The 24,655-nt window shown below is 39.1% G+C and overlaps 2 protein-coding genes across 8 annotated transcripts in view; one reads left to right on the forward strand and one right to left on the reverse strand.

Moving 5' to 3' along the window:
• Positions 1-16,835, forward strand: part of HLTF (helicase like transcription factor) — a 73,035-nt gene extending 56,200 nt beyond the window's left edge. For all 7 annotated transcript variants that reach the window (XM_062213303.1, XM_062213320.1, XM_062213350.1 and 4 more), the window contains 4 exons: positions 4,804-4,916; positions 6,258-6,438; positions 11,239-11,319; positions 14,659-16,835. In XM_062213303.1, coding sequence (XP_062069287.1) covers positions 4,804-4,916; positions 6,258-6,438; positions 11,239-11,319; positions 14,659-14,808 — 525 coding nt within the window. In that variant the 3' untranslated portion in view covers positions 14,809-16,835. The remainder of the gene's footprint in view (positions 1-4,803; positions 4,917-6,257; positions 6,439-11,238; positions 11,320-14,658) is intronic.
• A 2,835-nt stretch (positions 16,836-19,670) lies between these two features.
• Positions 19,671-24,655, reverse strand: part of GYG1 (glycogenin 1) — a 36,703-nt gene continuing 31,718 nt past the window's right edge. Inside the window, exons 6-7 of the mRNA XM_062213370.1 lie at positions 23,771-23,990; positions 19,671-21,563 (exon numbers count right to left, since the gene is read on the reverse strand). Coding sequence (XP_062069354.1) covers positions 21,390-21,563; positions 23,771-23,990 — 394 coding nt within the window. The 3' untranslated portion in view covers positions 19,671-21,389. The remainder of the gene's footprint in view (positions 21,564-23,770; positions 23,991-24,655) is intronic.

The raw sequence follows: 24,655 nt of genomic DNA on the forward strand, positions 1-24,655 counted from the left end.
ATGCTTCCAACTTTTCCCCATTCAACAGGATGCTGGCTGTAGGTTTGTCATGAATTGCCTTGATTGTGTTGAGGAATGTTTCTTCTACACCAACTTTGCTTGGAGTTTTCATCATGAAAGGGTGTTGTATTTTATCGAATGCTTTCTCTGCATCATCTATTGAGATAATCATATGGTTTTTCTTCTGCAGTCTGTTAATGTGGTGTATCACATTGATTGATCTGCGAACATTGAACCATCCCTGCATACCAGGGATAAATCCCAATTGGTCTGGGTGGATGATCTTTCTGATGTTTTGTTGCATTCTATTGGCCAGAATTTTATTGAGGATTTTTGCATCTATGTTCATCATGGTAATTGTTCTGTAGTTCCCTTTCCTTGTTGCATCTTTTTCTGCTTTAGGGATTAACATGATGTTGGCTTCATAGAAAGAATTTAGGGCGATTCCCTCTCTTTCAATTGTTTTGAATAATTTGAGCAGAATTGAAGTTAGCTCTTAAAATGTCTGCTAGGATTCAGCCCTGAAGCCATCCAGTCCTGGGCTTTTCTTTCTTGGGAAATTTTTTATTATTGATTCAGTTTCTGACTTGGTTATAGGTCTGTTTAGGTTTTCTATGTCTTCATGGCTCAGTTTAGGTAGGTTGTATATGTCCAGTTTGTTGGCATACAGCTCTTTGTAGTAGTTTCTGATGATTTTTTTTTTTTATTTCTGTGATGTCTGGTATTAAATTCCCTTTTTTATCTCTAATTTTATTGATTTGGATCTTCTTTCTCCTTTTTTGGTTCGTTGGGCCAATGGTGTGTCAATTTTGTTTATTTTTTCAAAAAACCAGCTCTTCATTTTGCTGGCCTTTTGCATTTTTTTATTCAATTTTGTTGATTTATTTTCAGATTTTAATTATTTTCTTTCTCCTACTAGTTTTGGGTTTGGTTTGCTGTTGTTTTTCTAGATCCTTGGGATACATTGATAGCTCATTTATTTGGTTCCTTTCCAATTTCTTGATGTAGGCACCAATTGCTATAAACTTTCCTTTTAACACTGCTTTTGTTGTATCTCATAAGTTTTTATATGTTGTATTGTCATCTTCATTTGTTTCCAGAAACTTTTTGATTTCCCTTTTGATTTCTTCTTTGACTCACTGTTCATTCAGGAGCATGTTTTTCAGTCTTCATATGTTCTAGAGATTCCTGAGTTGCTGATTTCCAGCTTCATTGCATTGTGGTCCGAAAAGATGCATGGTATGATCTTGATTTTTTTAATTTGTTGAGTCTTGCTTTATGGCCTAGTTTGTGGTCAGTCCTAGAGAAAGTTCCATTCACTGGTGAGAAGAATGTGTATTCTTCAAGTGTAGGAAGAAAAGTTCTGTAGATATCTGTTAGGGATATTTGGTCAGCAGTGTTGATTAACTGTGCTGTTTCCTTGCTGATTTTCTGTCATCTTGATCTGTCTGTTTCTGAAAATGGGGTATTGAAGTCCCCCATTACTATTGTATTTGAGTCTATGCCTCTCTTTAGATCCTGTACCATTTCTTTTAAATAGCCAGGTGCCCCATAATTAGGTACATATACGTTTATAATAGTGACATCTTCCTGTTGAGTTGATCCTTTAATCATACATAGTGCCCCTCTTGGTCTCTTTCAACAGTTTTTGTGTTAAAGTCTCTTTTATCTGATGTTAGGATGGCTATACCAGCTCTATTTTGGTTTCTGTTAGCATGGAATATCTTTTTCCATCCTTTCACTTTCAGCCTTCATGCATCTTTGTTAGTGAGATGTGTTTCTTATAAACAGCAAATAGATAGGTTTTGTTTTTTAATACACTCAGCCAGTCTGTATCTTTTAACTGCATAGTTAAGGCTATTTACATTCAAAGTGACTTGAATGATAAATAACAACTTTGCCCTGCAATTTTCCCAAAAATAATCCTATTTTTTACTGTGTATTTCCTTTGTGCTTTTACTGGGAGATTTTCTCCCTTTATTTCACAGTGATGACCTTATTTCTGTGTTTTGTGTGCAGCACATCCTTAGGCATCTTTTACAAGCCTGGATGGGTGGTGACAAATTCAATTTCTGTTTGTTGTGGATGGTCTTTGTTTCACCTTCATTCATAAATGAAAGCTCTGCAGGGTGTAGTATTCTGGGTTGACAGTTTTTTTCTCTTAAGACTTGGACAAGGCCGGCACCATGGCTCAACAGGCTAATCTTCTGCCTAGCAGCGCCGGCACACTGGGTTCTAGTCCCGGTCGGGGCGCTGGATTCTGTCCCGGTTACCCCTCTTCCAGGCCAGCTCTCTGCTATGGCCTGGGAGTGCAGTGGAGGATGGCCCAAGTGCTTGGGCCCTGCACCCCATGGGAGACCAGGAGAAGCATCTGGCTCCTGCCTTCAGATCAGCGCAGTGTGCCAGCCGCAGCGCACCGGCCACGGTGGCCATTGGAGGGTGAACCAACAGCAAAGGAAGACCTTTCTCTCTGTCTCTCTTTCTCTCACTGTCCACTCTGCCTGTCAAAAAAAAAAGAAAAAAAAAAAAAAGACTTGCACTATATCTCTCCATCCTCTCCTAGCCTGTAGGGTTTCTGATGAGAAGTCTGCTGTGAGTTTAATTGGGGATTATTTGAAAGTAATATGGTGTTTCTCTTGTATACATTTTAGAATCTTCTTTCTGTTTTACTGTGGTGAGTTTGATTACAATGTGTCATGGTTGGATCTTTTCTGGTATTAGGAGTTCTATGTGCTTCCTGTGTTTGGATGTTCCTTTCTTTCTTCAAAGTTGCAAAGTTTTCTGTTATTATTTCACTAAAAAGATCTTCTAATCATTTCTCTCTTTCCATGCCTTCAGGAATTCCTAGAACCCATTTGTTGGGTCGTTTGATGGTATCCTGTAGATTGGCAAAGTTTTTTAGTTTTCTAATTTCCTCATCTTGTTTTTGGTCTGTATAATTTCTTGTGCTTTGTTTTCTATGTTGGATATTCTTTCTTCTGCTTCACTGATTCTGTTGTTAAAGCTATTCACTGCATTTTTAATTTTTCTACTAAATTCTTCATTTTGATTTAAGATCTCAATTTCATGGGAGAAATTTTCTTTCATGTCATGGTCAGATTTCAGTAGTTTGTGCATTTGCTTTTTAGATTACTTCTATGTAATCAGTTTTTTGAATTCCATTGCATGTATTTCTTCCATCTCATCATCTTCACAATCTAGTATTGAAGTGTGCTCTTTTGGGGGCGTCATGTTGTCTTCCTTATCCTTATTTCTTGAATTGGTGCATTTGTTATTCAGCATTTGTGGAGATACTGATTTGTTTGTTTTTTTCATTGTGACAGCTTTTATCTTTGTACTATTCCTCTGTAGATTAGTGGAGTGTCTGCTTTCAGTGAATATCTAGAGGTATCTGGTGGGTATGGCCAGGGAGTTCTGTTCAGTTCTCCAGGGTGAAGGACATTTATGAGGTGACACACTCAGGTTTGTCCTTTTTTTTTTTAAATCAGAGGGGAGGTTTATTCTATTCAGCTGAGCTCCTCTCCTCAAAAGAGACCAGTGTCTGAGTGCTAGCCCCAGTGGATATAATATTCATCTGCTGTGCCACAAGGACCACACAAAGGATCTGTTTTTTTTTTTTTTTTTTTTGACAGGCAGAGTGGACAGTGAGAGAGAGAGAGAGAGACAGAGAGAAAGGTCTTCCTTTTGCCGTTGGTTCATCCTCCAATGGCCGCCGCGGTTGGCGCGCTGCGGCCAGCGCACCGCGCTGATCCGATGGCAGGAGCCAGGTACTTATCCTGGTCTCCCATGGGGTGCAGGACCCAAGCACTTGGGCCATCCTCCACTGCACTCCCGGGCCACAGCAGAGAGCTGGCCTGGAAGAGGGGCAACCAGGACAGAATCCGGTGCCCCGACCGGGACTAGAACCCGGTATGCCGGCGCCACAAGGCGGAGGATTAGCCTAGTGAGCCGCGGCGCCGGCCCACACAAAGGATCTGTACAGTCTTCATTATAAGCTCAGATTCCCCAGCAGTGTCCCTCACCTGGTGACAAGGGAGCCCTGAGCGTGTGGAGTCTCCCACAGTGACTGCCCAAAGTCCCAGCCACACAGTGAGCCTTCCCACACAGCCTTGGTTTTTTCACAGTCCTGGCACACAAGCCTCCCACAGTCACAAGCACCCAGCCACCTGTTAATTCTCCCCACCAGAGTCAGGAGTCTCTACTTGGCTGGTTGGTGGGTGCAGACACGAGCTGGCACAGCTGTTAACGTATGTCCAAAATGGCACCCACTCTGTCGGTTTGTTACAGGATGCCATTTCTGTGTGATTGGGGAGAGAAATGTGTCCGTCATTCTTTTTTTCCTCTGGTTTGGCAGGTACACTATCCCCAATGGGGCTCCAAGTCACGTTCCCTCTAGGCTCTTCCTGCAGATTTATTGCCAGTGGCTTGGGTTGCTGCAGTCTGGTCTCCTCACTCTCCAACTCTGATGCGGAAGCTCTTGGCTGCTGGGGTCCTGAGTTGTGGGTGTCTATGCCCATCATGTAGGTCTACTGTTTCCCTCTAATTTGTTTGGTTTCCTTTGCCATTTTCTCCCTGAGACTGTACTCTTTCCACTTCTTTTAAACTATCTTCTCATAGACTAGAGCAATAAGCTCCTTCTGTACTCCGCCATCTTGGAAGCCTCAATCTTAGTTTTTTTAAATTAATAGCCTTTTACATTTTAGGTAAATAACTTGACAGAACATTTTTCTTCATCTTAAAAAGTTTTGGAATTACCTTGCCAATTGAAAAATGAAATCTGATGTGTATCTTTTCTTTTTTCAGATTAATGCTCTAATGCATGCATTGATTGACTTAAGAACGAAGAATCCCAATATAAAAAGTTTAGTTGTTTCTCAGTTTACAACATTCCTGTCTTTAATAGAAACACCGCTTAAGTAAGTTTAACAGTAATTTTCATTTTGAATCAAAGGATTTTTATAGAAATGTATCGATTTGTATAGCAAAAAAACCCCACTATTTTGCCAGTTTTTTTAGTTTTTATAAAGATTTATTTTATTTAGAGATAGGGAGAGACAGAGAGGTCTTCTGTTCACTGGTTAACTCCCCAAATAATGCTGCAACAACTGGGGTGGCCCAGGCCGAAGCCAGGAGCCAGGAGCCTTTTCTGGGTTTCCTACATGGGTACAGGGGCCCAAGTACTTGGGCCATCTTCTGCTGCTTTCTCCTGGTGCATTAGAAGGGAAATGTGGAAGTGGAACAGCCAGTACTCAAACCAGCACCCAGATGGGATGCCAGCATTGTAGGTGGTGGCTTTACCCACTGAGCCACAACACTGTCACCCAGTTTTAATTTGTTCATCTGTCTAAAATTAATACTCAATATCACAATAGAGAATATTTCCTGGCAGTGTTGAATTTTCAATTAAGCTCTGAATTTATTGGAAAAATTTATTGGAAAAAAAAATATTAACTGCAGTGCCTACTAGCATTCTGGTTAGCACTAAGTGAATAGTTGTTAAAATAAATTAGGGAAGGAGTGGACCTTTAGCCAAGTGGTTGAGATGCCAGCGTCCCATATTAATTAGAGTGCCTGGGTTTGCTTTCCATTCTTGCTGCTAATTCCAGCTTCCTGCCAGTGCAGACCTTGGGAGACAGCAGTGCTAGCTAACTAACTGGGTTCTTGCCTCCCACAGGGGAGGCCTGTATTACATTCCTAGCTCCTGGCTCCCCGCCTTGGCACTTGGCCTCTTTTTTTTTTTTTTTTTTTGACAGGCAGAGTGGATAGTGAGAGAGAGAGAGACAGAGAGAAAGGTCTTCCTTTTTGCCGTTGGTTCACCCTCCAATGGCCACTGCGGCCGGCGCATCTCGCTGATCCGAAGCCAGGAGCCAGGTGCTTCTCCTGGTCTCCCATGCGGGTGCAGGGCCCAAGCACTTGGGCCATCCTGCACTGCCTTCCCGGGCCATAGCAGAGAGCTGGCCTGGAAGAGGGGCAACCGGGATAGAATCCGGCGCCCCAACCGGGAGTAGAACCCGGTGTGCCGGCGCCGCAAGGTGGAGGATTAGCCTGTTAAGCCACGGCGCCGGCCCACTTGGCCTCTTGAGGGCATTTGGTCAATGGACCAATGGATGGGAGTTCTCCATGTATTTCCCCTTTTTTATGTCTCTAATAAAAAAGTTTATTTTAAATGAATGGAAGAATTAAATGAAGAAATTTGTAATGAACATTTGTTGCAGAGTATAATAAATGTTACTTGTCTTTTTTCTTCACCTGTGTAGAGCCTCTGGATTTCTGTTTACTCGTTTGGATGGTTCCATGGCCCAAAAGAAAAGAGTTGAATCAATTCAATGTTTTCAAAACACTGAAGCTGGATCTCCAACTATAATGCTTCTGTCTTTAAAAGCAGGTGGAGTTGGTTTGAATCTTTGTGCAGCTTCTAGAGTGTTTTTAATGGATCCCGTAAGTACTTCTGTAAACTTTTCAGAATGTTAGTACTTTCTTTAAAAAACAAAAATGAGAAAAAGTATTTGGTAAATGCCTTCATAGTTAGAACTGATTGTCAAAATTCTTAGACAAACTTTTTTTTTAAAAGATTTTATTTATTTTATTTGAGAGTTAGAATTATAGACAGTAAGAGGGAGAGACAGAGAGAAAGGTCTTCCTTCCATTGGTTCACTCCCCGGATGGCCGCAACGGCTGGAGCTGTGCCAATCCAATGCTAGGAGCCAGGTACTCTTTCCTGGTCTCCCATGTGGGTGCAGAGGCCCAAGGATTTGGGCCATCTTCTACCGCTTTCCCAGGCCATAGCAGAGAGCTGGACTGGAAGTGGAGCAGCTGGGATTAGAACCAGTGCCCATATGGGAGGTTGGCGCCTCAGGTGGAAGATTAACCTACTGTGCCATGGCGCCGGCCCCAGACAAAATTTTTAAAAATAGGTAATAACAGCTTGGTGAATGTATTGAGGGCTTCTTCTTACATATGTGAACTGAAATCTTTACAACATACTGATGAGGTAGGTTCCTATTTTACAGATAAGGGAACTGAAACACAAGAAAAGTAATTTTTCCAACATTACACAGCTAGTAATAAGTCAAACTTCTAGATTCTATCTGTTTTAAGTACTCTTAAATCTGTTACTTATTTTTTTTAATGTAATCTATTTGAAAGGGTTATAGGAAATAGATATTCCATCCTCTGATTCACTCCCCTAATGGCCACAATGGTGGGGATGGGCCAGGCCAAAGCCAGTAGCAAGGAACTCAATCTGGGTCTCTCACATGGGTGGCAGGGGCCCAAGTACTTAAGCCATCTCCTTCTGCCTCCCAGGGTACAAATTAGAAGGAAGCTGGAATTGGAAGTGGAGCCAGGACTCAAACCCAGGCACTCTGAGATAGGATGAAGGTGTCCCAAGCAGCATCTTAACCACTGTGCAAAATGCCCAGCCTAGTAAATTTGTATTGATTGAATCAGAGTTTTTATTTTTCTATAGTTTTATTTATTTGACACAGAGAAGGAGAGAGAAAGCGAGCTCTTATGCTCTAGTCCACTTCCCAGTGCCTTCACCAGTTAGGGAACTGAAGGTAGGAAAATGTGGGAACTCAATCCAGATCTCCCATGTATGTGGCAAAAACCAACTATTTGAGCCACTGATGCTACCTTCCTACTTTCCACATTAGGAAGGAAACGAGTCAAGAGAGCCAGAGAACAAATGTAATTACCTGGATATGGGATACAGGCATTCTAACCAGTATCTTAGCCCTTAGGGCAGTTACTTCCCTTGATTTTTGTTTTAGAGTTAGAAACAACATTGGGAAGCTTGACAGATTAAAAAAAATCAACTTTACTATAAAACTGCTAACATAGTCTCCAAGTTTATTTCATCTATAGCTGCTAAAGAGTTTAGTCTCTGATAAATTTTATCATACTAATTATTCAATTGTGATACTGATAACGTTTTCCTAAGATTATAAAACTGAAATAATTTGGGAACTTGTTAAAAAATCAGGTTCTGTTTTATCATTGAGTTAATTTGAAACCATCCATGGTTACATAATTTTTTATAATAACCATGAAATACTGAAACTGTATCAAAGATTTAAAATTTCATTCACAGGAAGACTTCTGCATGTTATGAATCTCTTGAGTTTCAGGTAAAAAGCTAAGACCATAAATCTTTATTTTATTTTAAAGATTTATTTATTTATTTGAAAGTCAAAGTTACACAGAGAGAGAAGATGAGGCAGAGAGAGTGAGGTCTTCCATCCACTGACTCACTCCCTAGATGACCGCAATGACTGGAGCTGTGCTGATCAGGAGCCAGGAGCCAGGAGCTTCTTCCGGGTCTCCCATGCAGGTGCAGAGGCCCAAGGACTTGGGCCATCTTCCACTGCTTTCCCAGGCCATAGCAGAGAGCTGGATTGGAAGTGGAGCAGCCAGGACTCAAACCGGCGCCCTTATGAGATGCTGGTACTGCAGGTGGTAGCTTTACCCGCTATGCCACAGCACCAGCCCCCAACAACAAATCTTAAATACGTAGATGCACAGAGATAGCACGGAGTTGCTTTAGTCCACAGAGTACCCAGAGCATGTTAGAAATAGAACTAGTTCAGGGACTGGCACTGTAGCATAGCAGGTAAAGGTAAAGCTGCCATCTGCAGTGCTGGCAATCCCATATGGGTGCCGGTTCAAGTCCTGACTGCTCCACTTCTGATCCAGCTCCCTGCCAATACACCTGGGAAAGCAACAAAAGCTGGCCCAAGTACTTGGGTCCCTGTACCCAAATGGGAGACCAGGAAGAAGTGCCTGGCTCTGGCTCTGCATCGGCCCAGCTCCAGCAGTTACAGCCATTTGGTGAGTGAACTAGTGGATGGAAGACCTCTCTCTCTCTCTGCTCCCTCCCCTAACTTTACCTGTCAAATAAATAAATCTTTAAATTAAAAAACAAAAAAACAAAAACTAGTCCAGGGTCCTTCCTGCCAGATAGCCCCTTATTTAGAAAAAACATGTCCCTATGCAGATGCAGCTTTATGTCACACAGCTTGGTGAATAAAGTTCAGAGTGAATTTTAGCTTCCATTCTACCTCCAGGTCTGTATTGTACAATCACAAGTGACTGTGTGATATTAGGCACTAAAATTTATCCAGAACATTCTGTTAATGCTTTGTGTTCCTCAAACTGTGCTCCTGGACACTTGCATCTGTATCATGCAGCTTCCTGAGTCTTATCTAGTAACTCCTACATCTCTAAGGATACAAGTTAGAATTGTATTTTACCTGGTTCCTTCATGCATTGAAGCTTGAGGCAAATACTCAGAGAGAGTAGTCCTTTTAAGTTTATAGTCAGATTTTTTCCAGTGCTATTAAAACACTTGGACACAAAACAGGATTTCATTATTTGTTGACCGCACATGGGCACTTGGAGAATGAACTAGTAGATGGAAGATCTCTCTGTCGCTGTCTTTCAGATAAATTGAGAATTTTTAAAAAAAAATTTTTTAGCATTTTTTTAAACTTTTATTTAATGAATATAAATTTCCAAAGTACAGCTTATGGATTACAATGGCTTTCCCCCCATAACTTCCCTCCCACCCGCAACCCTCCCCTTTCCCGCTCCCTCTCCCCTTCCATTCACATCAAGATTCATTTTCAATTCTCGATAAATGAGAATTTTTAAAAAATTGCTCATGAATATCTCTTTTCATGGGGCATCGTGTAACAGGTTGATATTTTAATGTCCATAATGAGCTTCTTCTGATGGATCTAGTTGCTTCCTTAATCATGTGAGAAAGAGAGCTATCATGAGATAAGATGGATTAGTAGATACAGTAAGCTTGTGAGTTAGGTTTCTGGATAAAATACAGGCAACAGAAAGAAAAACTTCACCTGGCCTCTTGTCTAATTTGTGAAATAAAAATATTCACAAAACGTGATTTTCTGTTAGTTTTAGAAAATCATTAGCTAAATTTTCTTTATACCTAACTTTTATATTGGAAAAGAACCTAAAATTCAAATTATAGCACTAGGAAAACTTTTTGCTCTAGATCCCAAGGATACTTTACAATATTATAAACCTGTCATCTACATATATATTTAGTATTTTATTTCTACTTCAGGTAGTTTTTTGCTGTGCAAATGTTCCTTTTCCCCAAAATATCATGTTTTCAGCTTCAAGAGTCATCTCTTAGCTTGCATTTACAATTTTTCATGACCCCCTTTTCTGAAACTTTATTATATTGTTTAAAAACCACATGACTACTATTTTTCTAGACTAAACTCTTTTTGGTTATTCCTCCTTTTTCATTCATTGCTTCATCTTATTTTTCAGTTTAAGGCAGTCCTCACAATAATATATATATTAGTTATTGTAACTTTTTTGCTCAGTTTTAAAGTAAAGCTGATTTCAAAACTAGATATAGAAAATTGTATCAACGGCTGGCGCCGTGGCTCAACAGGCTAATCCTCCACCTTGCAGCGCTGGCACACCGGGTTCTACTCCCGGTTGGGGCACCGGATTCTATCCCGGTTGCCCCTCTTCCAGGCCAGCTCTCTGCTATGGCCCGGGAAGGCAGTGGAGGATGGCCCAAGTGCTTGGGCCCTGCACCCCATGGGAGACCAGGAGAAGCACCTGGCTCCTGGCTTCGGATCAGCGCGATGTGCCGGCCGCAGCAGCCATTGGAGGGTGAACCAACGGCGAAAAGGAAGACCTTTCTCTCTGTCTCTCTCTCTCTCTATCCACTCTGCCTGTCCAAAAAAAAAAAAAAAAAACAGAAAATTGTATCAACAAAGTCTTAAACAATGTTGAAGACATGGGACTACTACTGATTTGAAACTTTTTGTACTTTTATTTCAATGGAGGAAAGAAGATAAACCAAAACTTAGCAAGAGGAAAAAACTATTTCATAAATGGGCCCAAGAATTGCTATCTTTTCTAATGTAAAATTAGAGACATCTTCTTAGATGTGTAGACCTTTTCTGTGTTAAACATACATAGATTCACTTTAAGATGAGGGGAAGGACTGGGGAGAAACTGATTAATCAACAAGTACTTACGTTAGGTGCTGACCAGAAGCAGTGGAATGTAATGACTAGGGGAGACTGTGACATAGTGATTAGTGAGGTACTTGGTATCCTGTACTTGGTACTTGGTATCAGATGCCTGTAATATTGGCATCTGAAAACAGTCAGAAAAAGGTGAATAATAAGTCAAAGGACTGATACAGAAAAGTGAGGGTGATGATAATGTGACTGGTGTTCTTGTTAGGCCTGGAATCCTGCTGCTGAAGACCAGTGCTTTGACAGATGCCACAGACTTGGCCAGAAGCAGGAAGTTATCATCACAAAAGTGAGTTTTTAAACCATATTCTAAGATTAAATTGATAGTTTTTAAAACTAATAAGGGAAGAATTATGGGGAGCAAATTTAAAAGCCACCTTTTTTCTCCTCCACAGTAGTTTAACATATACTGTTCAAGATGTATATATCCATTAAAAAAAAGTTATTTTGAAGATAAATGGGATCACACTTTATTACTCTGAAACACTCTTTTTCCTTCAAAGTATAATGTTGAAGGCTACTATATAGCTACATTCAACACAATAAATTTATTTTCATTATGGTAAAATATACATAACAGAATGTACATAGCAGAATTTACCATGGTAGTCATTGTAATGTGTTACCGTTTAGTTGCAGTAAGTACATTCACATTGGTGTGCAACTGTCACCACCATCTACCCATAGAACTTTTCTGTTATCTCAGACTGAAAGTCTGTACCTGGAACTCCATTCCTTCCTCCCCTGTCCCTTTCAGCCACCACTCTGCTTCTGGTGTCTGTGAATTTGACTACTGTACAAGCTCATTCTTTTTAATACCTGTGTATAGATACATGTACATCATAATTTACTTAACTAGTAGAATTTTTTTTTTTGCTAATAAACACTGCATGATGAGCATTATTGAATATACATCTTTGTGTAATATATATTTAGTATTTCTTCAGGATAAGAAAACAAAAATACTGGATTCAAATTTTGTATTAAATTGTCAAATTGCTTTCAAAATAGGCTTTATATAAATTGATGCTTATTGGATGATCAAAAAAGTGCCCTTCTATGGGTGTTTCAGTGCAGCAGTTAAACTGGCACTTAAGATGCCCACATCCCTTATTAGAGTGCTGCTACAAGTCCAAGTTCCTCTGCTTCCCATCCAACTTCCTACTGATACATCCTGGGTGCCAGGCTGCTGGCTTCAGCCTGGCCCAGCTGTGGCTGATATGGTCACGTGGGGAGTAAACCAACAAATGGAAGATTTTTTTTTTTCTCTTTCTCTCTTGCAGTCTGCCTTTCAAGTAGAAGAAACTAAATGAATAAACATTTTTTTTTTAAAAATACTGCCCTCCAGATTTGCTTTTACCTAAGATATTGAGCAAATTCCACATCTGTTGTTCATTAATATTTTTCTGTGATTTGCTTGTTTTTATCTTTTGCCTATTTTCATAAACTACAAATGTAGTTTCATAGTATAAAGGAATCTGATTTTAAATCTTTTATTATGAAAGTTAGAAATAGCTTATCAGGCTGTTGCTTGTTTTTAAACTTTTTGAGCTTTTTGTCATGAAAAAAATTTTAAAGATTTTATAACTTAAAACTTACCAGCCATTTTCATAACTTCTAGGTTATAAAGTCTTACCACGGGAGACTAATCTTTACTTTTTAAAAACTATTCTCCAATACTTCAGGTTCTCTTGGAAGATTTTATGCTTAAAGACTTGTGATATGGGTCTGAGTTTAGTTTTTTTCCTAATGATGAACCAATTATTTGTTCTGTCATTTTTAAAAAAAGAAAATTCCTGAGGGCCGGCACTGAGATGTAATAGGCTAAGCCTCCACCTGCAGTGCCGGCATCCCATAGGGCACCGGTTCACATCCTGGCTGCTCCTCTTCTGATTCAGCTTTCTGCATATGGCCCGCGAAAGCAGTGGAAGGTGGCCCAAGGGCTTGGGCCCCTGTACCCACATGAGAGACCTGTAGAAGCTCCCGGCTCCTGGCTTTGGCTCGGCCTAGCTTCAGCCATTGAAGCCATTTGGGGAGTGACCCAGTGGATAGAAGACCTTTCTCCCTATCTCTACCTCTCAAATAAATAAAATCTTTTAAAAAATAAATAATTAAAAAATTCCTGGTTTTCCTAATATGAAATGTCACTTTTATCATAAACTGTAATTCATATATATTAAATGGGTCTCTTTCTAGACTAATAGTTCCATTGATTTGTGTGCCTATTTTCAGGTTAGTATTACTCTTACAACAACTGTGGTTTTAAAAATTTCATTTTTTAATAAAAGATTTATTTATTTATAAGGCAGAGTTGGAGAGAGAGAGAGAGAGATTTTCCATCTGCTGGTTCACTCCGCAAATGACTTCAACAGCCAGGGCTGGGCCAGGCCGAAGCCAGGAGCTCTGGAACTCCATTCAGGTCTCCCACATGGGTAGCAAAGTCCAAGTACCTGGACCATTTTCTGCTGCCCTCCCAGGTGCATTAGCAGGAAGCTGGATTGAAAGTGGATTAGCTAGGACACAACCGGTGCCCATTTAGGATTGCTGCATTGTGGGCAGCAGCTCAATCCTGCCACAATCCTGGCCCCATAAAGTTTGTTTTTAAACAGATATCTGATAGGGTAAATTGCTTTCATTACACTTTGTTTTGAAAATGATTGCTGTTATCATTAATCTTGAATTGAACTTTGGGTTTAGGTTGTCAAGTCCCATTTAAGAACTCTTGTTTTGGATTTACTGAATTTTTACCTTGAGAACTGTCTTCTTTTAAAATGTTTCCATATAGGAACATAGACAGTAGCTCTCTCATTTATTGAACTCTTTCATGTATTTCAGTAAATGGTACCTTGGTAACTGGGCTTCTTATTCAGTGTTGAGTAGTGGTGATAGTAATCATTTATGACTTCTTTCCTGTTTTTGTTGTGAATAATTTTATTTCTCATTAAATATCTTGTTCTTACAGGTTTCTAATAGATATCCTTGATAAAGATGAGGACATTTATTGCTGTGTTAATTTTTTTAACCAAAATTTTTATCAAGAATAAATACTGAATTTTGTCGAATGTTTCTTAAGCATCTGTTGAAATGATCACATTTAGTTTAGTTATGAATTACACTAGGTCAAAACTCATTTGTTACATTTCTGTGAATTTCTCATTTGGCTTTTTTTTTAAATTTAATGCCAGAATCATTTTGCTAATTTTTTAGTTAGACTTGCTTATATAGTTTGCTTTTTTGTGCCTATTATCTATTAATCTTTATGTGTAACTTCTGTCCTTACAGTCATATACTATATATTAAAAAAATGAAAAATCAGTGTTCAGCTCTAGCTACATCATATTCTAAATATTTTCACTGTAAATTGATGGAAGAAAGCTAAAGGTGCTAGTAATTACTGACATTTTTGAAGGCTGTATAACACACATTAGAATATAAATTCTTTTATAGACCAGCATTCTCATCAGGTTTCAAAACTTTGTTTTTTTGTGGGCATTGTTAGCATATTTATTCCTGTATACTTCTCCGTTAATTTAGGTTTCTTAGGGTTTTTTTTTAACATTAAAGATTTTAAGTATTGTGGCCTAAAAAATAATCCACCAATTCAACTTCATTTTTTTCCTTTTTAAAGTTCATTGTGAAGGACTCTGTTGAAGAAAATATGCTGAAAATACAAAACACAAAGAGGGAACTTGCAGCTGGAGCCTTTGGAACTAAAAAAAATGCGAATGAAATGAAACAAGCTAAAATTAATGAAATCAGAACTTTGATTGATTTATGATTTGTGAGATTTTAGTGAATCTGATCAGTGACATAAATTTTGGAAAAGAGGAAAATACGTTTTAGAAATTAGATCTAGAGAGTATGTGTCCTAAAATATTGTTTTATATTAATGAAGCGGTATTACTGATAATCTCTTCAATATATGAACCTATTTTTAATGATACTTAAAATAGCAATAAGTTCCGTTAAATACTGTGGCCTAAAATAATTTTTTGAGAAAAAATTTACTTTGATATTCAACTTTTCATAGTATCTTATGCTGAGTATTTTCATATATCTTTCAAGTACTCAGCTTTTTCATATTTCAAGTAAGGTCAACCCTTTTATACTTTTGACCAATAAAGAGTTATTTTCTATGTTGGACACATTTGGTTATTCACCAAAGCCTCCGATTTGTGAAGCAGTGGGTTCACAGTCCTTGTAGACAGTATACATACAGACCATATAAGAGACTGATTTTGTTGGGTTTTCAAAAACCATATTTGCATTCATTCCAAAACCAAACCTTAAATGAGAGACCAAAGTCCAGGTACTTGAACTTTGTTGTTGTTTTACGGCTTCATTGGATAATTCACATTATGTGACTTGTTTTCTGTTCATGAAAAAAGTAGGGACTGTGTTAGAGCACTGTTTTCTCCATTGTAGTCAAGTGGTACTACATTCATTGTTTAAATGATAAACTTGATGTACACACAGGTTGTGGATACAGTCTTTGGAGATAAGAGGGAACCAGTTCTACTCAATTTGATTTGAATATTTAAATTATGGAATTGCTAAATAGATATTTCTATAAATAGATTTTTTATTTATGTAGCTTTTTTTGGAAATAACTTTATAAAGTTTTATAATTCAGAAGACTACTATATGTGAGAAGCATAATATGTGGATAGAAGTTGGCCTGGATAACCTCCAAAGTTGTTTCAACTCTTAAAGATAACTTGATCTTGAATGTAAAAATTTGTTATCTGTGCATAGAATCAGAATTTGATCTTGGAACCTCAGTAGTTCATCCATACATTTATCTATAGAATTAAGTCAGTTTTTTGGGTTATTAAGCAAACTCATAGTAGTTGCCACAGAATTCTAGAATGACGTCATATTTCAAACAAAGAAGCTAGAAATCAGGTTAGGCAGTCAGTGGTTTTATTTCCTTAAGGGAAACTTTTTTTAACCCAAAGAATGAAGATATTGATTACTGTAACAAGAGAAGCTTCAGGTTTAATGATACAGACTTATGAACACCTTGGATTTTACTCGTGTTAGAAGTGACTTTTGACTGGAAGCTCAGCTCGAAGGCAGTGTTGTGTCAGGGGGCACACATCTGGCGCATGTGTCAAATCCTCACCCACCAAGGCCTCCTGTAGCTATGCCGTCTGTTGCTCCACAGGAACTTGCGTGAGGCAGCAAGAATCTTACCAGTCTCTGTGGTAGCAGATGAAGCAGACGGCTGATGTTCTTCCAAACTAAGACCTTTCTGAGGGATGAGTGGAATAACCATTTGGGTTAGTGTGCTAGCATTAGGAGCAGTAGGGAAGTTCTTTACCTTGTAGATCTAGCATTACAAAAAAAGTAGGTTGACCAGAATCTCATGAAACATGGTGTATGAATCCTCTATATACCAGTGCTCCAGTGAGATTAAACAAAAGACAAAACAGTACTCTTGCTCACCAAGGCAGCGCCTTACAAACTCACTGTAAAAAGGAAGATGGTTTATTTCTTTACCCTAGAATTCTGAGTTGTGTTTATAGACATATTCTTGGAAAGTCTGGCAAGTCATATATCTTTGTTTTTGTATAGTCGTTACAATGATGTTAAATACAAAAATTTAATTCATCCTAAGAAAATATATAAACCACTGGAATGAAAACTTTACATTAAGCTATGCTGTTAATTCTGTTATTATGTAGAATAATAGCCTTAGAAATATACTTATGACATTATAATTCCACTTGTGATTCAAACTGAATATTGTGGTTCAGTGGTTCAACTGGATTTTCTTTTAAAAATCAATAAAAATTTCAAAAACTTACTAGCTTCTTTGGTATTATCTCTAAAGAAAATCTTTCATTAAATCTCCCATTTTAATTAAGACGTTTATACATCATTTCTATTGACAGAATGTAAAAATTACTGTTATTAATCATGTTCCTATCGTTATTTTGCTCAATTTAACTGGTTAAATTTCTTGTTCAAAAAGCAGAGTAGGAGTGGGCATTTGGTATAAGTTATGAATGCCCACGTTCCATATGGCAGTGCCTGGGTTTGAGTCCTTGCTCTGCTCCTGATTCCAGCTTCTTGCTTATGTACATCCTGTAGATGGCTCAAGTAGTTAGGTCCTTGCCACTCACAAGAAAGAACTGGTTGAGTTCAAGCTCCCAACTTCAGCCTGACCCAGACCTGGCTGTTGGGGACATCTAGGGAGTGATCAATGGAATGAGAAATTTATGTCTGCCTGCCTCCCAAACATTTTTTGAAAAATTAAGAGTATATACTTGTTTATTTAAAATGCCTTGATCCAATTAATTTCCTCATCAGCAAGAAAAATAGGCATTATGATAGTGTCCCTATATACAGATAGTATTCTGGATTGTTTAAACTTGCCCTTAAAAATCAAAACTCTGGCCGGCGCCGTGGCTGAACAGGCTAATCCTCCGCCTAGCGGCGCCGGCACACTGGGTTCTAGTCCCGGTTGCCCCTCTTCCAGGCCAGCTCTCTGCTATAGCCTGGGAGTGCAGTGGAGGATGACCCAAGTGCTTGGGCCCTGCACCTGCATGGGAGACCAGGAGAAGCACCTGGCTCCTGCCTTCGGATCAGCGCGGTGCGCCGGCTGCAGCGCGCTGACCGTGGCGGCCATTGGAGGGTGAACCAACGGCAAAGGAAGACCTTTCTCTCTGTCTCTCTCTCTCACTGTCCACTCTACCTGTCAAAAATAAAAAAATAATAAAAATAAAAAAAAAATCAAAACTCTGTGACTGGTGTTCAGGTGTAGTGTGGGTAATGCTGCTGCCTGTTATGCTGACACTCCATATGGGTGCCAGTTGGAGTCCTGGCTGCTCCACTTCTCATCCAGCTCCCTGCTAATGGCCTGGGAAAAACAGTGGAAGATGGCCCAAGTGTTTAGGCCCCTGCCACCCACACAGAATCAAATGAAGCTCTTGGCTTTGGCCTGGCCATTGTGGCCACTTGGGGAGTGAACCAGTGGATGGAAGATCGGTCTCTCCTTCCCTCTCTAAATTTTTCAAATACATATTTAAAAAAATCACAATTCTAGTGATTGGAAATATTGAGAAAATTATCCTCCATAACTTATTACCAGATTCAATAAAATTTATGCTGCAGCCATATATGCTGGACATTGGTGTGTTTTTTTCTCATTTATAATTCTTGATAAAATTCCTTATAATTTGGATGAGATTCATAAACATGAGGACAGATGTGATATTTGGTTCAGAACAAGAACTCAAATGTTTAGCACATTTTTAATACATTAAGAATATTTTCAGGGGACAAATACCATATATTCTCCCTGACTTTTAATAACTAATACAGCACCTAAAGGGCAATCTGTGTAAGTGAAATTGACACTTGGAGAAGCAATGACTTTGAACAGCCCTCAACTTGACTGTTAAGTTTTTCTCCATACTGTTTGTTGAACTCTTCACTTAACATAGTCAATCATGTATATAAAGTTAATTGAGAATAGATCTTAGTTAAAAATATGAGTGGGAATAGGAGGAGGAGGAAGAGGAGGGGTGGGAGAGTGGGTGGGAGGACGGGTACTGTGGGAGGAATCACCATATTCCTAAAGTTGTAAATATGAAATGTGTGAAGCTTACATTCCTTAAGTAAAAGGTTTCTGGGGAAAAAAATTTAAAAGAATCAATCACTCTCCTTTTCAAGAAAATTAATACAAATTTAAGAAACAAGAACAACAAAAACAAAATGTTTACAAAAGGTATAACCTGGGGGCTGGCACCATGGCTCACTTGGTTAATCCTCTGCCTATGGTGCCGGCATCCCATATGGGCACAGGGTTCTAGTCCCGGTTGCTCCTCTTCCAGTCCAGCTCTCTGCTGTGGCCCAGGAGGGCAGTGGAGGATGGCCCAAGTCCTTGGGCCCTGTACCCGCATGGGAAACCAGGAGGAAGCACCTGGCTCCAGGCTTCATATCAGCATAGCTCCGGCTGTAGCAGCCATTTGGGGGGTGAAACAATGGAAGGGAGACCTTTCACTCTGTCTCTGTCTCTCTCTTTCTAACTCTGTCAAATAAATAAAATAAAATTTAAAAAACCAAAAGGTATAACCTAACAGGGAACTATAGATGCAAGGAAAACTAAACACCTAGATCATAATCCTATACCTCAATTAAGCATGGAACTAACTCTGAAGACATAGATTTGACCTCTGTAGAGGCAAATGTATCTTAGGTCAAAGGCTATTATACCTACCATTGTTCACAAGGGATTAGGTCAGGTTAGTTACCTCCCATTCATATCCTATAATTTGAGTTGCTGCCTTTTTATTTCTTACTAAGTAACTCTTACTTTGGGCTCCCTGGAAAAGATTTTACAGGGTAATTGTGCAGCTTTGCCTGGAAAAGTTAGTAATTTCACCTTAATGAAGACATAGCCTTTAAAAGAAGGAAAATAAATTAACACAGTTCAGTGACTTTCTAGCCATATAACTTGACATCTTTATGCATATTATATGCTTTATTTTCAATGAAAAGATAGCTTTTAATATTTTCATGTTAGCACGTTATGCTGTTTAAAAAAATGGAACAAAGTGTAGTAAATATTAAAAATTCAGAGTTTGATTTCCTCCCAAAATTTGATGCTTTTAAATAGTTTCTCAGTTAAAGAAAAAAAGCTTTGAACCTTATCTCTTCTAATATACTTTATTTGGATTGTATATTCCATGGGTACAAAAGTAAGGTCATGTACTTTAAAGACTGGGTTTCTGTTCCTCTCAACCAGTGATCCAGAAGCCAGGTTTCTGATTAGCTCAAATAATCTTGGGAGGTCTTTGTGCAACAGCAGCTGACACATGGATGTGTTTAAATCTTTGGTAAATGCTTCACCTACATGAAGGCACACTAACTCATCCTCTACCAGTGCAAATCACTTTTATCTTCAGAAATCACTTATTTAATATTTCATAATTTTGGGTAGGTCTTCAGGTTCTTCTTGAACTCCGACAGCCAGCCTTTAACGTAGCCTCCAGCCAGTCTTGTCTCCAAGTCTCCGTATCCCTTTGTATTCACTGACACCCATATTAAATAGAGATGACCAGCAGAATATTACTGTAGACACTACGAAGGGTGACTGAAGGCTGGGTTATAAAAGCCATGGCAGATGCCCAAGCAAAACTACTTGTAGTCTTTCCTCCTGAGTCCTTTAACAGAATATCTGAGTACTCACTTTAGTTTCAGAACAACAGTTTGCATCCTACCCTGCTCCAGTTTACCATCTCTTGCAATCTAGAATCATCTGTAAATTTAATAGTACTTTATCATTTTATCACTTTGAATCACAGAAAGAAGTTCTAGAAGTCTAGTACTTTCACTGAAAGGTTTTTGAGTATGTTCCAAGACTGACAATGAACCTTTGATGAATTTATAAATATCTGAAATCCCACTGAATAAGGAAATGGAGTGTGGGTAATAGATTAATTTGATTTCACTTTCTCCTTTCTGTCAAATCCATATTTATCACTGGAGAACATTAGATTTAAATCTTTCAGATAATGTTCAAGCATATATCCCAGTGTCCAGCTTTATACTGTTTAGAAATATGACAAAATTCATACATACATTTCCTATTAGATTTTTGCCGAGTGTGTGTGTGTGTTCTTAATCTAATTAAACAATCAGGATATGGCAGTGAGTCTTTATTTTTCATACAGGGTGCCGTTGCAGGTAACCATCAGAGAACACACTATTTTCAAATATACAGAACTGAACAGAAGCTTTTCAGCATGCTGCCTCCTCACTGTACACAGAACACTGGTGAACATCTTCAGACACAGGCTAGGCAGTGAAATGGGTTCGCGCCAGCTGCTGATGCCATTGTTGCTATGAGTCACTCAGCAGTGTTATTATAGGCTGTCTTTACTCTGACAGCCTCTGGGCAATTCTACAATGCAGGTCTAGTGAAGGGTGCAAGCAAGCAAGCAAGCAAGCAAGAAAGCAGGGGACCGGATGCCACGTGCTGCCTGGAAGGGAAACTGACCGGGAACCTGGCTCTATACTTTTCCCCCAAAGAATTGATACAGCCATCTTAATAGTTTGATATATCAATATATATTTATATCAATATATATTGCCTTTACCATGTATAATTGGCAATCTGCCCAAGTGAAAGTTCGTGAAACAGCTAAGTAAGTCTAGTGTTGAAAAGCAGAACACTGTCCCTACAACAGAACTGCTACCTCACAACTTTTGCCCAGTTCTCGCTCTACAGAAACCCTTCATCTGATGAGTTTTAGTGAAAGCCTCTAGCAGCTGTAACAGACTTTTCTCAACCCAGCTCTAGATGCTAAGTATCAGAAACAAGTGCCTGTGAAGTGGGTGTGTCCAGTGCTACTGGAGGTAAGTGTCAAGTTTCTTCTTGATGTTGTCAAAGGAATCTGCTCCCATGTAATCAGCCTGGCCCTGTTCCCACCGCTCTTTCCGTTCTTCTGAGGACACAAATGGTTGTGTGGTGGCCGGGGTCTCCCCAAGGGACAAGTGTGATACGGCTCCTGAGACATCTTCCTGGAAAGCAGAACATAATCAGAAGGTCTTGAGAGCTGAACATCAGACCATTTTACAGTGATCAATGCAAGGTGAGGAAAGCCAGGATGAATTATCATGCAAAATAGCAAAAACTGAAAAGCATCACATGAAATAAACAAAAAGCACAAAAATACAAAGATATATGGGTTTTTTTTTTTTTTTTTCCTAACAAAATGAGGACTTCTGGACTCAGTGAAAACATTGGGAGAACAAAGTAATTAGGGTTAATGTTTAAGCTCTGCATACCTTTCTACAGTAGCCACAAGAGAAAGCCAGTGTATAGACCAAGTCTGAGAGCTGCAAACAGTTCATTAGAAAGTGTAAGGTGAATGGACAAAGGAAGATAAGTCTCACGGTAAATTCTCAAATCTGTGTGGGCTTGGAAAGGTTGAGAACTTAAACAAAATGATATTTCTGATGCTATGCTTCGGAAAGAACCTAACCAGAGAGCCGCAACACATACACAAGTTGTCACATTATAAAGAGGAAAGCTACATGGTTTGAAACTATGCACCAAAATTTTCTGCCTGCTGAAGCTTTCATCTGGGTTACCAAGTAGCATCTAGTAGCTTCTGTTAATTTGCTTAGTTTTGTTTTAATTCCAGGGTGCTTCCTGGGTTCCTGATTCTCAGCCTTTGTGTTAGGGAAGGAGGAGGATATATGTGCAGCCAACAGAGCAAACCTATGCTATCTTAAATCTGATGCTCATTGTGTGAAGACGTAGTCAGTTTCCAATGCACAGTAAATGAATAGCAATGTTACTCTCCAAAAAGCTCTAAGGTGAGAAGATACTGGGAATCTTTGCAGAGAAAAAGAAAGGTGAATGAATACAAATAGGTATAGACTGTCACAGAAGAAGGTGAACAATTTTTGATGACCTGTGTAGCCATATGTATTTAAGCATAGGTGTGTGCATATGTATTTAAATACACTGAACTGCAAGGGATTTGGTATAGGGGTGTTTTATAGCCAAGGAAACAAGAGGAAGTTCTCTCATTGGCTCAGTCCTGCCTCTGTCTTCTACTTGCAACAGGAAGGATAAACAAAGGCTCTTCGAGATTCATCTGCTTACAATGTAGGGCTGTGCATTTATCATGAACTTTCCTAAAGGTTAAGCCAAGCTTAGTAGATCTAGCTGAAAACAGTTCAGCATTTGAGGTCTAACTCCCTCTGCCATTCAAAGTGCTACACTTCAATCAAGGCTGTGCAATGTCCATGTCACATTTTCATAAGGATAGCAGTCTTTCAGACCTGAACTTAAGCCCCAATTCCACTACTCACTACTCTGTAAGCCTCAGCTTATCTATAAGGCTGTTAGCAATAAAGGTCAGAGCTAAGTTTCACTAAGCACTTACTATGTGCCAGGCGCTGTTTCAAATACTGTACAAGTATTATTTCATGATCCATACAAAGCACTTAGGGTAGGAAAAATGGAAGTGTTAGTTATTTCTCCCTTTCTCCTTTGTATATTTTGATACAAATGCTGATAAGTAAAAGGGCTCAAATCAGTATCATAGAAAAGCGAAGAATTATAATCCACCCACTCAGTTATATTCTTTTATATCTTAATGTGCTCCATAGCAACTTAATTCCTCATCCTCTTCCAATTCTTCTAAAAACAAATCTCAGGGGAGAACCTTTAAAGTCAGAAAAGATGTTAAACAGGTTCTCTATATGGTAACCTGTACCTCTCCTGCAAAATTTGATTTGCAATACTATAGTCATAGCAAAACAAAGAGAAAATCAAAATAGCCCTAGAAAAGTACTTACTGTATGTTATTGTGATTGTAACCGAAAACATACTTTCTAAGAGGATGACAACCATAAAACCGTAGATTCTAAAAGGTGTAATGTGGCAGTCTGTTTCTATAGACATGTGCTTTAGGAATAACCTTAGGACAGTGGAATAAGGAGTTTTTAGGTACAACGTATGGAAGCATATAAGAAACTCTAAAAGCTTTTCTAATGCTCTCAGGTCTACTGAAATTTGCCACACAGTCTATTCCTACTATCCTACTACTTTTTTTGGTGGTAATATTTCTTCCCTCTAATATGGTCATTGTTTTCTTTCCACAAAATCTTACTTATCTCTGCTTAAAATAGCACTAAAAACTTCTCATCTGTATTAATATACTGAGTTTTTAAAAATGCACAGTTATCAGAGAGAGAGAAAACCCAGAACCTACCACATGTTGGTATGAGCAGGTGTCTTGGACAAGGCCAAATTGTTGAAGCAGAGGTACAACACTGGTGGTGAAGATGTCCCACCACACGTTGAGGAACTGTGGATGAGTCATGGTGGGATCATGGCCCTCACTTTTGACACTTTTTGTTTTGGTATCGTAAGTATAGTTCCATGGTTTGGTTTGCCCCAGGAAATGCACAACTTTGGCATTTGCACCAAACCTGCCAAGTGAACACAAAAGTTGAAACGATTAGTGGATTCTGAGCACTGACAAAAAAAAAAGAAAAAAAAAAAAAAAAGATAGGCAACATTTTGTTCCATAGCACCCATCCTGCAGTTGGGAAAGAAAACCGAGAGACGGTTGCTTTTAAAATTCTTCAATTTGTGTTAAATACACACAACCAAACACGAATCTATCATGGACAGGAAAGGCACAAGCACCAAGAAAACACTTGGTATTACCTAGTGAAGTTGAGGCGTTCACGCGCTACAACCCAGCAGAGCTGAGCTTCTGAATGTATACTCTAGAAACCGCATGTGCAGCAGAGGAGAGAATAAAAATGCTCACAGCAGCAACACAGTTCGAGTCGTCATAAACTAGAAACAACCCAGTGTCCATATGCTACACTAGCTTATTGCTAAGCCTTGGTACATGCCTCTTAGCCTCCACAGGGGAGTACACTCTGGTGCACAAGGTCATAACGGCTTCATCTGGCCAATGGAATGGGGGCAGAAGTGACAATGCACCTTGCAGAGGCATTGGGTATTTCTGTCCACCTTCTCTGAGAAATTACAATTCCTACCAGCAGAAGAGCATGTTCTGGGCAGCCTGCTGGTTCCAGGAGAGAGAGAAACCTGGAACAGCTGGTTCAAATCTGTGGCCTGG

Source organism: Lepus europaeus, chromosome 2 (genome assembly GCF_033115175.1).
Source record: "Lepus europaeus isolate LE1 chromosome 2, mLepTim1.pri, whole genome shotgun sequence".
In the NCBI taxonomy this organism is placed as follows: domain Eukaryota; kingdom Metazoa; phylum Chordata; class Mammalia; order Lagomorpha; family Leporidae; genus Lepus; species Lepus europaeus.